This window comes from Cucurbita pepo, chromosome LG03 (assembly GCF_002806865.2).
Source record: "Cucurbita pepo subsp. pepo cultivar mu-cu-16 chromosome LG03, ASM280686v2, whole genome shotgun sequence".
In the NCBI taxonomy this organism is placed as follows: domain Eukaryota; kingdom Viridiplantae; phylum Streptophyta; class Magnoliopsida; order Cucurbitales; family Cucurbitaceae; genus Cucurbita; species Cucurbita pepo.
The window spans coordinates 1367017-1380970 of NC_036640.1; the positions used below are offsets into that span (position 1 = coordinate 1367017).

At 36.6% G+C, this 13954-nt stretch overlaps 4 protein-coding genes across 6 annotated transcripts; 2 read left to right on the plus strand and 2 right to left on the minus strand.

Moving 5' to 3' along the window:
• Positions 1-760: 760 nt before the first annotated feature.
• Positions 761-4367, minus strand: LOC111789884 (protein CIA1-like). The gene is made up of 10 exons (XM_023670604.1): positions 3975-4367; positions 3501-3647; positions 3125-3343; positions 2959-3023; positions 2806-2871; positions 2561-2632; positions 2054-2116; positions 1786-1855; positions 1486-1569; positions 761-967 (listed from the first exon to the last, which is right to left on the minus strand). The coding sequence occupies exons 1-10, from the start codon at positions 4167-4169 to the stop codon at positions 896-898; spliced, it is 1053 nt and encodes a 350-aa protein (XP_023526372.1). The 5' UTR covers positions 4170-4367; the 3' UTR covers positions 761-895.
• A 150-nt stretch (positions 4368-4517) lies between these two features.
• LOC111789887 (cytochrome b-c1 complex subunit 9-like) lies at positions 4518-6634 on the plus strand. The gene is made up of 3 exons (XM_023670608.1): positions 4518-4811; positions 5518-5565; positions 6386-6634. Exons 1-3 carry the CDS (start codon positions 4692-4694, stop codon positions 6434-6436), a joined length of 219 nt encoding a protein of 72 aa, XP_023526376.1. The 5' UTR covers positions 4518-4691; the 3' UTR covers positions 6437-6634.
• A 965-nt stretch (positions 6635-7599) lies between these two features.
• Positions 7600-8777, plus strand: LOC111789886 (glucosamine 6-phosphate N-acetyltransferase). 2 transcript variants are annotated; one of them, XM_023670607.1, is made up of 3 exons: positions 7600-7812; positions 7958-8241; positions 8395-8777. In XM_023670607.1, the coding sequence occupies exons 2-3, from the start codon at positions 7963-7965 to the stop codon at positions 8587-8589; spliced, it is 474 nt and encodes a 157-aa protein (XP_023526375.1). In that variant the 5' UTR covers positions 7600-7812; positions 7958-7962; the 3' UTR covers positions 8590-8777. The 2 variants fall into 2 exon arrangements, with proteins under 2 accessions (XP_023526375.1, XP_023526374.1); XM_023670606.1 differs by having other exon boundaries at positions 7958-8175; positions 8329-8777.
• Positions 8778-9335: 558 nt separating this feature from the next.
• On the minus strand, positions 9336-13731 carry LOC111789883 (uncharacterized protein At5g03900, chloroplastic-like). Of its 2 annotated transcripts, none has more exons than XM_023670603.1 (14): positions 13195-13731; positions 12933-13040; positions 12738-12838; positions 12578-12658; positions 12418-12490; positions 12261-12326; positions 12015-12098; positions 11839-11904; positions 11372-11514; positions 11205-11291; positions 11061-11124; positions 10819-10962; positions 10214-10382; positions 9336-9735 (listed from the first exon to the last, which is right to left on the minus strand). In XM_023670603.1, the coding sequence occupies exons 1-13, from the start codon at positions 13594-13596 to the stop codon at positions 10239-10241; spliced, it is 1563 nt and encodes a 520-aa protein (XP_023526371.1). In that variant the 5' UTR covers positions 13597-13731; the 3' UTR covers positions 9336-9735; positions 10214-10238. The 2 variants fall into 2 exon arrangements, with proteins under 2 accessions (XP_023526371.1, XP_023526370.1); XM_023670602.1 differs by having other exon boundaries at positions 9336-9717; positions 13195-13730.
• Between the last annotated feature and the right edge of the window lie 223 nt (positions 13732-13954).

Genomic DNA, 13954 nt, shown 5'->3' on the forward strand with positions numbered 1-13954 from the left:
ACGCTAAATTATTTTTAATATTGTTTTGATGTCATTATTTTTAATATTGTTTTGATGTCATCTTAGTATGTTTTGTTTTCACTCACATGTTTTTTTTAGAAAAAACTTCTAAAAAGTCACTTAACATAAAATTGATCCAAACAAAACATGTTTATTTCTAAAAGTTCATATGCACATTGGTGTAAATCTTTTTCAACCATTCTATCAATTGAATCACTTATATTCAAATGTGGTATTGGTTCGTTCACGTACTATTTCTATTCGGGCATCACAAGAAAACATGCCAATTATTGTTGAAGTATTTAAGAACCATATAGGATGTCAAATCTAAATCTACAAATTTTAGGGGTATTTATGTTAATTTTTAGCTACTACATGAATTTTAGAGTGTCCCAAACTTATTTAATCAAATATTAGGCAATTATCCGTCTCCCTCTCTTCTTATATTCTGANAAAAAAAAAAAAAAAAAAAAAAAAAAAAAAAAAAAAACTCAAAATATATATATTTTTATCCGTCTCCCTCTCTCTTCTTTAAACTCTCCCAATTCTATTGAGTTTTGGACTTGACAAGTTTGGAGCATCATCTAGCAAGCTCACATTCTGCATCTGGTCTCTTGGTTTATCGTTAACTTGCAAGTTAAGACATAATATGGTTTATCGTTCTAACAAGTTAAGACATATATATTATGTTCCCTCGCTATATAAACTATTCCCATACAAAGACTCAACAATAAGGTTAAAAGATTTGATAATCAAGAGATAAAAATAAGTGGATGCCCCAAAACACATTCTCTACCAAGCTTTAACATTATAATTCACATAATTTATTATAACCATTTGGTTATCAGATAAGAACACTATGGCACTAACATGATTTGAAAAGTTAATTTAGGAATTAGGAAATAGGAATCAGCTCCCATATCCTTATAGTACCATCATCGCTCGCCGAACCAAGAAGCCTCTCCTCCTGACACAAGATGGAATGGAAATGTTAGAATGAGAGAAAAGCGTAGCGTCTCATTAGTAGCAGAGATAATAGCATACAATCAGCCATTTGAATTATAGACCAGCTAAAAGACAGAAGTTAACAGCTCAGAGTAATGGGGCTGTGATTCCTGAGGTCTTCCGACTTCCACTCGGGCAGATGGTGTCACCTTGTATGTGTGCGATCCCACATCGGTTGGAGAGGGGAACCATTCCTTATAAGAGTGTGGAAACCTCTCCCTAATGGACACGTTTTAAAACCTTGATGGGAAGCTTAGAAGGAAAAGCTAAAAAAGAACAATATCTGCTAGCGGTGGGCTTGAACGGTTACCATATGTATCTCAACTAATCTTAGGATACAAGGCAGTGGCTACTAAGGATTTGAGTCGACAGATCATAGTATCTCGGTCCATACATGACTAAAGTTTGATTCCAGTCATGAGCCTAATCATTTAAATGCTGGTTAAGTAAACATTTTGCATGTTGAAATAAAAAACTTACCCCTGGGCTCCATTGCACTGAATTTACATCCATGTTATGGGCTTTCTCCTTCTTAAATAGCAACTGGAATGAAGGTCCATCAATCTGCAAGCAGAAAAGAGAGAGTGGTCAATATTTTTTCCTTTCCTTTCATTGAAAGTTCCACTACATTTTCACGTCCTAAAATTAACGACGCTAACATGAGTATAGCTCAATGGTTAAGACATCCCCGTTTCTTTTAAGAACTCGTAGGTTTGAATCCCGACCCTATATAAGGTGAACAAATGCATATAATAATAAGGTGAGGCAGGCATTCATCACCACTTTCTCTTGATTCTCCACAAACAAACGGATAGAATCGTCAGCTGCTCCACTGGCAATTATACCACTTCTGTCACATTCACGTGCAATAATCATCAGTCTCATAGATGTATGGTTAGAAATTACAATATAAGATGAACAAATTTCTGCACGCCTTAAGTTCTATGCAATTACTGGACTAACTGTCTTTAAATACGGTAACACGAGAAAGAAAAATCTTTAATAGACCTAAAATTAAAACCTTAGAGCAACAAAATAATTAATTTACCTCGACCAATGAACGGAGAAAATTGTTCGATCATGATAACCAGAAAGAGTACAAGTATGCCTCCTAACAAAACCAGATAAAAGAACTTCCCATCAGCATGGTTACAGAAAAACAAACACAACACAGCAGTTGAAGACGAACAAAGATATCAATAGTGTCTCATTAAGAAATTATTAATAATAATAATAAGATGATAAATAAATAAATAACACAGACATATAAACAGGTAAGAAATCAATGTTTTGTCGTAGAAGCAAAATCTTCAAGAAACAGGGATTCCTTTTTAGCTCATACGATGACAAGGTTTTAATCAACGGAGACCGTGTCGATTAGATAAATGATACATATTATGAATGGTTCTTTCATTTTCAAGCCAATGCTCATATTTAAGCATAAAAACCAAGCAGCCAAGGTACCAAAAATACAGGAAACATAACATATGCGATCAATAAATTTCATTATTCCGAAGGTACAGAACAATAACGATGAAGTTTTTGTGTCGCTCACCATGGGGAATAGCCACCCCCGGAATGCAACCTTGTCTCATCTGATTCCCATATTTTAAGGGTGAGATCATCACTACAAAAGTGCAACATTGTCAAATTAGATCCACCTAATCGAATCATTTAAAACATGGTTTGAAATAATTCCTTATTAACGTCCATATGAACAAAGAAATGGGGAAAAATGAATAGCTTCCAAGAAAATTTCAAGTTTTATTGCTCTCTCTCTCTCTCACACACAGAGCTTACCTACAGGTGACCATTTTGTTTCCAGTTGGATTAAAAGAAAGGGCCCAAACTGTAGAAGAGTGACCACTGAAATAAAATTGGCATCACAATCAAGTTAAACCTGAGGATTGGTTTATAAAAAATGCATGAGAGAAAAGTGAAATAGTTATGTACTTGTTAGATTCATCCAAAGTCTGAACACAGTGCCAATCATCGTTGTCGTCATCGCCTGCCCAAACCTGAAGTGGTTTCATCCTCATAAATCAATATCTCCTGTGCAAATCTGAAGCAATCCATACGCAGATCGAAAAAATAATATCAGAACCCATCTTAGAAGTACCTTGACAGTGTTGTCATAGCTGCACGAGAATACGAGATCCATGGTCGGGTGCCACTGAACCATTTTTACGTCTTGTGTGTGTCCTTGCAACACAGAAACACACTCATACTCGTTGCCTGGAAAGACTTCCCAAATCCAAACGGTTCTGTCTCGACTGCACGTTGCAAGCAAAGAACCAGACGCATTCCAAGAAACGCTCTTGATCTCATTCTCATGACCCTAAAAGTCAACCAATAAGACAGGTTTTTTAAATGCACTGATGATTGGATAAGACAAGGGCAATAAAATAGCAGATACCCCCATCCTTATGGATCATCAGGATAAAATCTTGCAATGAATATGGTGTCTACATATAATACTTGATAGGCAATACTACCTCTAGAGTGGAAACACATTCATAATCACCCCCTATATTCTCCCAAATAGCCGTGGTGGCATCAAAGCTTGCAGTGGCCAATAATTTACCGTTTGGTGACCAAGCGCACGACCTAACAGTTCTAGTATGCGTTTCTTCCAAAACTGCCTGTAAACAACACTACATTAGCATTTCAGCTCCCAAAGTCAAACACCTAAGATTTCGATTAAGTGTCTTACAATCAAATGGCGAATAAAAAATTTCACAAAACAAAAGGAACTCTTGTAAGATGAGAAACTTTCTCGGTTGCATAAGTTCTTCTGTTTATGTTCGTCATCTAAATCCAAATATTTCGTGATAACATCGAAGTAAAAGAACTACCAACTGGATAAACAATTTCCAATAAACTGAAATCACTGCATCCACGTTAAAATCCAATACCATACAAACTCTTATAATCAACGATTCAACAAAAATCGATAGATGAAATAGAACCTTGCAATTCCACGAACCAGAGGAAGGATTTTGCTCCCAGATACGGACGGTTTTATCACCGCTGCAGGAAGCGAAAACAAGTGGAATTCCTCCAACTCCGGTGGCGGGATTCCATGCCAGACTCCATACCCTGTCAGTGTGACCTTCAAGCTTCGCAGTCTCCTTCAGCTCGAATCCGCCATCCCAAAGCTCCATCACAAGAATGGCCAAATCTCCGGCAAACGGGAAGATTAAGCCCTTGGTCCGCAAGCTTGGAAGACTCTGCAGCTCTGCTGTAATGCGCGGCAAAGGGATCAGCACGCGCCGCCGCGGATTCTGTACTCAACGAGTCGCCCGCTTCAAGAGATTTATGCATTAATGAAGTAATGCGATCTAATCTTGCATATTGAATCAAAGTATTTCGATTTCTTTATTTATATTGATGCTTTGACTTTTTTAATTTTGTTTAATTTTATGATGGACCAATAAGTAGTGCATTTATTCATCAAGGGAATAGCTGGAATGCTCGCTATTTCAATTAAACCGGAGCGGTTCATCCAGATCGTTAAGGGTTATTGCAGCAGAGTCGAATCGGTTCGAATCGGTTCGAAGCGGTCAAGAGTTGCAACAAATCAAACTATTCCATTCCCGTCTTCTTCTCTCAACCAAAGGCGCGGGAAGTTTCTACTAACCCTAACGCATCGATCAGAAGGCAAAGAACTCGCGAGAACATCGACAATGAACTCAGCAGGTCGAAGAAGCGGAGGAGGCCTTTTCGAAGGTCTGTACAGAGTGATTATGCGCCGTAATTCTGTTTACGTCACCTTCATCATCGCCGGTGCTTTTCTCGGAGAGCGGGTAATGTTGTGGACCTCATTTTTCATTCTCATTTATGTCTGTTGCTTTTTTCTCTATTTTTTTTTGGTGGATTGTGGTTTTGTTAATTTCGTTTTCCGCACTCAATCTGAGGATCTAGTTTTTGCAAATCACTGGATATTGATATTAAACTTCGTGGCTGTGTTATCGCTGATTCATGGAAAAAGTTCAACGAAATAAGTTTATTCGTATCTGCCCGCTCACAAGGTGAAACTGTTTTGAAATTTATGGTTCATCTGCTGGAGGAGAAACGATAAAGAGTAGNCACAAAAATTTTAAAAAACATCTAGTATTACTCGGTTTTTTTTTTTCTTTTTTTTTTTGTTCCAACATCCTTTTTGGATTCAATTAAAAAGTTCGCCGAACATGATCGTATTGAATTTCATTGATGATTGTGTGCAGATTCTGAATTATGTAAATACGGAATTTGGGCATTATTTGATCTGTTTATTGTAGTCAGAGGGCTTCCTTTTTTGCTTTAGATTTTAAACTATCATGATAATGGAAGTGGTAACCAGGAAAAAGGAACGTAAGGATGCTTCTCTGTTTGTTTTATGGACTGTTACGTAATGGGCCTTGGTATGTTAAATTGTGGCAGGGGACTTATGAGCTGCATGGCATTTGTGTTGTTTCTGTAAGTTTATGGTATCTTTTTCTTACCTTAATGCTAGTATTTCTAATGGCGCAGGCTGTGGATTATGGAGTTCACAAGCTCTGGGAGTACAACAATGTTGGGGTATGGAACCTAACCCCATAAACTGATTTACTTTGTTTTTCTACGTACACATTTCAAATTTATTGATGGCCTCTTTCTCCACATAGACGATCATTTTGGCTATTCTTGTGTGCTCCATTAATCTAGAATATATACTTGATGTTTTATTCTGGATCTTTATTTCAAGATCATTTTTGTGTTCTTAAGACCAGGAAAGTCTTAATTTCTAGAAAGTTAAGGCTGTATTAGAAGTTTCCTGGGATAATTATAAACTAAGTAGTTTGTGTATTAAACCGTGTCACGGTTCAGAAGCAAATTGGTTTTAACTACTCATGGTTGTGATGCTCCCTTTTTCTTGTATGTTAAGTGAGCTGTCGATAATTGTCGATAATTACTAACAACTGGCACCAAAAACATAACTCAACTAATTAAGATATTATATCTTTGATCGAAAGTCCGAAGTTTGAAGACTAACTCAATCTTACATGTTGAACTCTTAAAAGGGCTGCTAATGGGTGAAGAAGGGCTGTTAGGATTGCTACTCGCGCCCACGAAGTAGACAATATTTATTAGTGTTTTTTTTTTAATTGAAAATGTCCTTCATAACGATGAGTAAAATGGGTCGAAAGAACAAATCAAGAGTGATTTACATGCTAGAAAAATTATATGAAGGTAACTTGAAACTATTATATTCATCCGTATTCATTCTACTACAATTCTTCTTTAGAGGAGATGCTTACCTGCATAAAAATGCTACTAAACAACTGTTGTTCCGAATTAGTAGCTTTCTTAACTCATTTTCAACTCTGTTTTGATATATGATGGTCTAATAATTATGCAGAAGCGGTATGAAGACATTTCAGTTTTGGGGCAAAGACCGTCGGAAGAATGAACTTGTCAGCCGCCAATTGAAAGCTTACACAATCATGGACTCGAGGTAATAAAAAAACTGGTGGCTTAGGATGGTAAATGAGAATGTATTTCCAATGGAAAACACATTTTTTTTCTTCAGTCTGGAAAGTTTGTGTTTCTTCATGAGATTCTAATCATATTTTATTTGATTAAGTTCAGAGTTCCGAGGTTTCGTATATTACCTTTGATTATGATCATCGAGAATACGTGAAAAGCAAATTGTTAAGAGTAGTACTAATTACGAAGTTATTAGGATATGAGCAGTGGCATAATGGTGTTACCATTAGGTTGTAACTTTTGTAAATAGATGGAGTTTAAAGAAACTTTGCAAATTAGTCAGTCCATAGGGGATTGGGGGAGGAAGATAGCTCTCTCGAAAAGTTATCGTCTTTGTCATTTCTCTATAGTTTTCGGTGCTGAAACCGAAGAGGGAGGCTCTCGGAATTTTGCAAGTGAAGTAGAGGGGTTGTTTTGTTAGAGAGAAGAAAGAATGGTAGAGCTGAGAATCGAACCATTTGAGTTGGTTTTCTACCAAAAAGTAAACGAACCTATCAATGTGGTTTAAAACTAACATATCAAACATAGGATTAGAAAACCGAGCTAAGCAGAGAGTTTCAGTTTGCTTGGTTTTCATCATGTTTTTACCATACTGCATAAGGTCATACCAGGGAGGTTCTAGTGCTGTTCATTTGATGGGTTACATATTCACAAGGCTTTATCACTTGTGCTATTACTATCTAATTTTTTAAAAAACAATTTTCAGTTTATAAGCTTTAATAAATAATGATTTTTTAACATTACGATTATTCTACGACTTAAAATTCAAGTACGTGATTTTATGAAATCTGAAGTCAATTTCAATCCAAATTACTCGAATTTTTTGTCATAATTGGTTGATTTCAGGAAATGCCTTTTATACCCAACCGAGTTTAAAGAATAGAGGATATTTTAGTATTTTCACCTCGCTTCTCAAAATGAAAATGTCGATATATATAAATATTATTTTGTTTTTTCAAATTTAGGCGGTGAAAATATTTTGGCTCTTTTTTTTTTTTTTTTTTTTTTTNTTTTTTTTTTTTTTTTTTTTTTTTTTTTTTTTTTTTTTTTTTTTTTTTTTTTTTTTTTTTTCTGTCGATTATTCAACTTGCTCCTCCCTTATCTCGTGCGCGCTTACAAAGGCCTCTTGCCTCTCTCACGCGCGTTCACAGTTTCTTAAAATCGCTTCGTCATTTCTGTCCATTGCTCCCAACATTCTTCAGATCAACAAGAAAACCTCATCTCCAGAGATCCGCAACGCAATAGTAGCCTTCATCTGCAGATCTTAAGATCATTCATCTCTGTTTAGGATTTTACAAGGTTTGGTTTCGATTTCCGCAGCTGCATTCGTTTTTTCGGGAATGTTTTGACTTCTCTTGCTTATAATCTCTATTGTATTGTTGATCTATCAGCAAAGCCCTATCCGTATTAACTTCCTAATCGTTCTCTCCTCTCGATCTCTCAGCCGCAATGCAGAGCCCTAACTCATCAAGTGAAGAACGTCGATTAGAAGTTCGAAAATTAGAGATTTCGGACAAGAACAAGGGATTCATTGAGCTATTGCAGCAACTGACCGTTTGCGATTCTGTGTCCGACAAGGACTTCGAAGATAGGTTTCAGGAATTAATCGCCCTTGGAGACGATCATATCATTTGTGTCATAGAGGACGATCGATCGGGGAAGATCATCGCCACTGGAAGCGTTTTCATCGAGAAGAAATTCATAAGAAACTGTGGGAAAGCAGGGCACATCGAAGACGTGGTGGTGGATTCGAATGCTCGAGGGATGCAATTAGGGAAGANCATTTGTGTCATAGAGGACGATCGATCGGGGAAGATCATCGCCACTGGAAGCGTTTTCATCGAGAAGAAATTCATAAGAAACTGTGGGAAAGCAGGGCACATCGAAGACGTGGTGGTGGATTCGAATGCTCGAGGGATGCAATTAGGGAAGAAAATCGTAGAGTTTCTTACGAATCATGCTCGTGCAATGGGATGCTATAAGGTAATTCTTGATTGCAGCGTTGAGAATCGAGGATTCTACGAGAAGTGTGGGTTCGAGCATAAGGCGATTCAGATGGCGAAATACTTCAGTTGAAGAAGCCAATAACGTGTTGCGACTTCGCGATTGTAAGTGGATTCTTCTCTGGAGAATTTTCCTGCGCAATTACCTTTCATATTTCTCTTTGTTTTGATGAATTTCTTCGAACACAAATTATTCGCGTCTCACTCTCACTTTCTTCAAAAGTGAATTTCTCGGTATTGAATATTCTGTTGGTGTCAAAATCTGGTTAGCTTCGGTTCATAGTAATAGTAATTACAGGACGATAATAATTCCCAAGAAAATAATAATTATTATTATTTAGTTCCTGTTAAAAAAAAAAGGTTTAGTTACCTGTGAAAGCCTCAGATTCATAACTTTTAAAAATCAATTAATTAATGATATATAAATTTAAATTTTATAACAATAATAGATTCTTTCTTTCCACCGTCCCAATGATAAATAAAAATATGAAAAGGACATCACGAGCCATTACTTTATAACAAGAATAGATTCTTACTGTCCCCCGTCCCAATGATCAATGAAAAATAGAATTTTATAAGAAAAGGACATCATGAACCATTTGTACTGACAATTTGGTTTAGAATGACATTATAAAAATTTTAAGCTAAGATCAACTTAATTAGAGTTCAAATTAAAATTGAAACTGTAAGTAAAAGTAGACTTATTGAACCATGTTTGGGTAGAAACAATAATTTATTTGTCTGAAAATGCATGGTTGAGCTAGTTATACACAGACATTTAGGAACTACTTAGCAGAGATTAAGGTATTGAATGTTTTGACAAGATGGCTGATCCTTTGTAGTGGCGCCCCCATCAAGACATTAGAATTAAACGCAAGCCAAATAGGACTGCAAATTGTTGTGTTCTGTGCTATATTCTCAATTTGATTCTTTTAATTTTACAGTGTTGGAATGATAAGACCTAGACCACTCCCTTGAATTTTTACATAGTAAATCACAGTTATGCAGTCTAATCCTCCTATAAAAAAGAAGCTCTGTTATGAAGCAGAATCACAATCTTCGGTACTCTCCCAAACAGAGAAACCATTTCCCCAATTAACATTGAAAGCCACCCTTATACCCTGCGGGCTAATCAACAGCTTAGTGAAATCTTGGCGATTTTGAATATGTGGGACATTGTCTATACCTTGGAATCACGGGACTGCATACACGAAATAAACTAATGAGAACAATTTAGATAAGATACTTGTTGATTAATAGAGGTCACAACTTGTGTATAGTTCAATTAGTTAAGGCCTAGATCATCAACTGAGAGGTTAGAAGTTCAAGGGGCTCTCCAATTATTTGTCAGCCTTTGATCGAAGGTTAGTTCTCTGCCTATTCAACAAATTCAACAAAGACCTAGCTAAACAAAGACCTAACTAAGCAAGTTTTCGAGTTATGAAGTCAAGGAAGCTTCTCTATTTCATTTTCCCCTCTTGTGTACAAATAAATCACCAAACCTACATGCATACCCGTCAGTGGTAAAATTAAAGATGGAGTTTGTAGTCTAATAGCATTGCATTTTGAAATACTCTCTACAGGAATATGAATTACACCCTTAGCCTGGTCAATATGGTAAGTGCGCATATACAGCAAATATAGCTTCTTAGTAAATGGCATATGGCAATCAGTGATTAAATAGTGAGAAACAATACCTTTCCAATCGATACCACCAGTTCTTTAATCTGATTTTTCAATCTCTCGGAACTTCCTTTCCCATTCTTGGAGCTCATAATTTTGCTCGATTAGATCTCGATCACTACTATACACAATTCGATCCTGTCCAATTACAGTTCTTTGGGCCATGTCTCGAGCACTGAGGAGCTGATAAGATTGTATTCAAAGAATTAGATACTTTGGTGAAATAAATAGAGAGCTTTGCATTTGTTTTTCTAAAAGAAAACAGAATGCTTAAACGACTGAGAAGTAGGACTTCAGCAGAGGCTCCAACAAGAGTAAACAGAGCTAGCATCTGAAAAGAGGATATTAACTTTAGAGCCCAAATTTAGTGAATCAACAGGCAATTTTCCCACCTGATGAGCAGTTCCACCCAAAAAAATGCAATACATGGCATGCAAGAATCGGTGAAATAGACATCATTAGAGAGTACTAAAACGACGCTAAAACAGAACACTGGTGGGGAAAAAGAAAAACAAAATAGGGTTACTTCTCAAAACTGGAACCAATCCACCCCTAAAAATGGATGGATCTACAGAGGAGCAAACTTCTTTTGGTGTTCTAAAAACTAAATCTTAATTACCTTGCGTCTGAGTGACACGTCTGGCAGTTCAAGCGCTCGGGCACGCTTTTGCCTTGCTTGGTTTCTTTTTCCTATTTCAGCATTTCTCTTCTGGATAATGAACCACCGGACCAATGGAATCGTGAAGAACGAACCAGCATATACCTGCACATTTTTTTTTTTAATTATGAAGAATACAGTGTCATAAATTGAATCAAATTATAGGATAATTATATGATAGAAGTAACCAAATGACTCCAAACCTGCAGTAGAGGAAATATATCTGATACAAAGTTGATAAGTCCACTGGGTTTAACAGCAACATCCCTTCAAAAAATGGAATTGGGTGGAAATTATTAGATTCCCTCAGAAACCACAACAAAACAATCCAAGCTTAATATCCATACTTCAACATGGCTCCAAGGAATATAACACCAAACAGATTAAGCCCTCCCAATCCAATGGCCATTGCTCTCTCTGAATTACTTGTTTTACTGCAGACAAAAGAATTCCAGATCATTAATTAACTTCAAACCATACTCCCGAATAAGGTAAAGAAACTTAACCATGGTACCTAAAGACCCATTTCTTCTCTTCGAAAAACTTTTCAATCCCTCCAACCCACTCAGCCCATTTTTTACCCACATACTCCTTCCTTCCACTCCGCTGAGAAGAAGCTGTGCGCTGTAGGGAGGGAAATCGGTATAGAATATTTCCCTATAAATAAAGAACTTTCGGTGAATAGTTTTTCTTTGAGGGGAAGTTATAATCACATATCGATAAACCGAAGATCTAAACTTGCATCATGAAGTACTATTTCATTCTCCATTTCAATGAACCTGTAACAGGGGCAGAAATACTGTATACAAATGGAGATTGTACTCCAAAACCTTGTCTTTTTTCATTACATAGCTTTTTATTAACATAACAATTCAAGCCTCAGTGTAGCAACTGACTTGTGTTCATATATTCTTGACATCAAATATGCATAGATCGAGCTAATTGTATCCATTCAAGCATTTCATACCTCGTTAAACATACCTCTTCATCGATTTCAGGTTGGCCATCAAAACGTAAAAGAACTGGTAAAATGTACGATTCATCATCCTGCAATCATCAAGAGGATGAAACAAGTCAAACAGAAAAATAAGATTTGAATTACAGTTGATTCCACCTATTGTTAAATAGCCGTCAAGCAACAATGATTGGCAACTTACCGTGTTCCCCTCTGTCACATCCAGATATGGTGCAAGTTCTTCAGCAGCTACAACACCACCATTGGAGGTGATGTATTGACCAATCTGCAAGTATAGCTCAAAATATTAGCTGATAAAATAGTTACTGCTCAAAGAAAACAATTAAAACCAACTTCCTGTTACAAAATATTAGCTGATAAAACAGGTAGGGAAATTATATATAATATTGAAAGTAACGGACCACTGAACACAGTCCTCAAATATTACCAACTTCCATCTCTCTTCTTCAATTCCTTGATTTGGATCGCCGTCGCCAAAAACAAATGAGAAAATCTGAAGGAAGGCCATTACAGAGTTAGGATTTAAATCTGAGCTAAAGTAGCAAAGGATCGTAATAGAAACTAGATATCATTCAATCACATACAGATTCAATAAAGTTCATCTTATTATCTTCTGTCTGTAGCCTGCGTCTCCTGTAGTAGTATGGATCCCAGTACCTTACACCATCCAAACAGGAAGGAATAATGGCCAAAGTCCTCTACAAATAAAGTCAGCAATTGCATGATAAAGAAGATATTTATTACCAGAAAAGATCAGTTGGACTGAAATAGAATGTGAATCCTGAATCATATGATCTGCCGCGTCTTCCACGATTATCCTCTTCACTGCATCGTTAAACTTGAATCAATAGTTTGAAGTTACCTTCAACCTGTACTCTATATTGTTCATGATCAATATTTCAACCTTCTGCTTGAAATAAGAGCAATAATTGTAGTATATACAAGAACAATTGATGCAATTAGTGCCGTTCCAAATGAAACCCTGACAAGATATTCAGCAGCTGCCTGAAAATTGAGTTAAGATCGCCATTACAACACACAAAAATTGTTGCCTGAGACTAGAACTTTGAAGAGAAACCCTACGCTTCCTAGTTAATACCTTTGATTTCTCTATAAGAGGTTCAAACTTGATCCAAAACGATTTGGCCGCAAGCTTTGAACGATAATCTTTGGGGAAAACGTAGAGAACGTCGCCCTCATCAGAAACCTGTTAAGAACATCTTGAAAAAATTTGTTGTCACTAAATTAATAAGTTCAAAATGCTCTGTAACTTACGTTAACAGTCTATACAGATAGAAGAAATACAGTGGATCCTAGTCTTCATCCTCAGTAGAAGAAGAACTTCAAAATGCAATAAGTACCTCCAAAAAGCCATTGGTATCAGCAGCTAGAGCCTGCAAAGCCTTCTGCGCTTCATTGAGCTTAAGTCCCGCCCTGCTTGCAACGTCTCCAATGGTTACTCTTCCTCCACAAGTGTCCACAGCCTCCATCGCTCTCTTTCTCACATCCGTCGGCAGTTTATCGGTTTCCACTGCCCTTCCAGGTCTGATATCTGAAGGAATATCAATGCCCGCTCTCACAACCGGAACCAAACCCCTTGCCCTAGATTCCGGTAGCGAAATCCGCGTCTGAATGGCCGGAAAAGTAACGGGAGATGGCTTTACGCCAATTACGGGTTTAAGAGTGATGATTAGAGGATGAAAATAGAAGCGAGAACTCTGTGAAATGGCGAAAGAAGTAGAGATTGAGGCCATGATTCGCATAAACTTGACAAATTTGAATGAAGCTTCAAGTTTCGGCCATGGAGATCGAAGTGTGTGCAGCGGGTGACTGTATCTCTTGGGTGAGTGGCTCTGATTTGGAGTTGCAGATTTTTCTTTTTCTTTTTTCTTTTTTCTTTTTTCTTTTTTCTTTTTTCTTTTTTCACCGTTTTGTTCTCCATTACCCGGGAAAAAATAATAATAAACAAACCTATCAATTAGTTTTTTTTTTTTTTTTCCGTTAAATTGTAAAAAATAATCCGAAATCTTTCCTTTCTTTCGAAAACCTTTTTTTTTTTTTCTTTACAAAATTAGTATATTAATTTTCATATTTCAGAGACATTTTAAAATTTTAGAATAT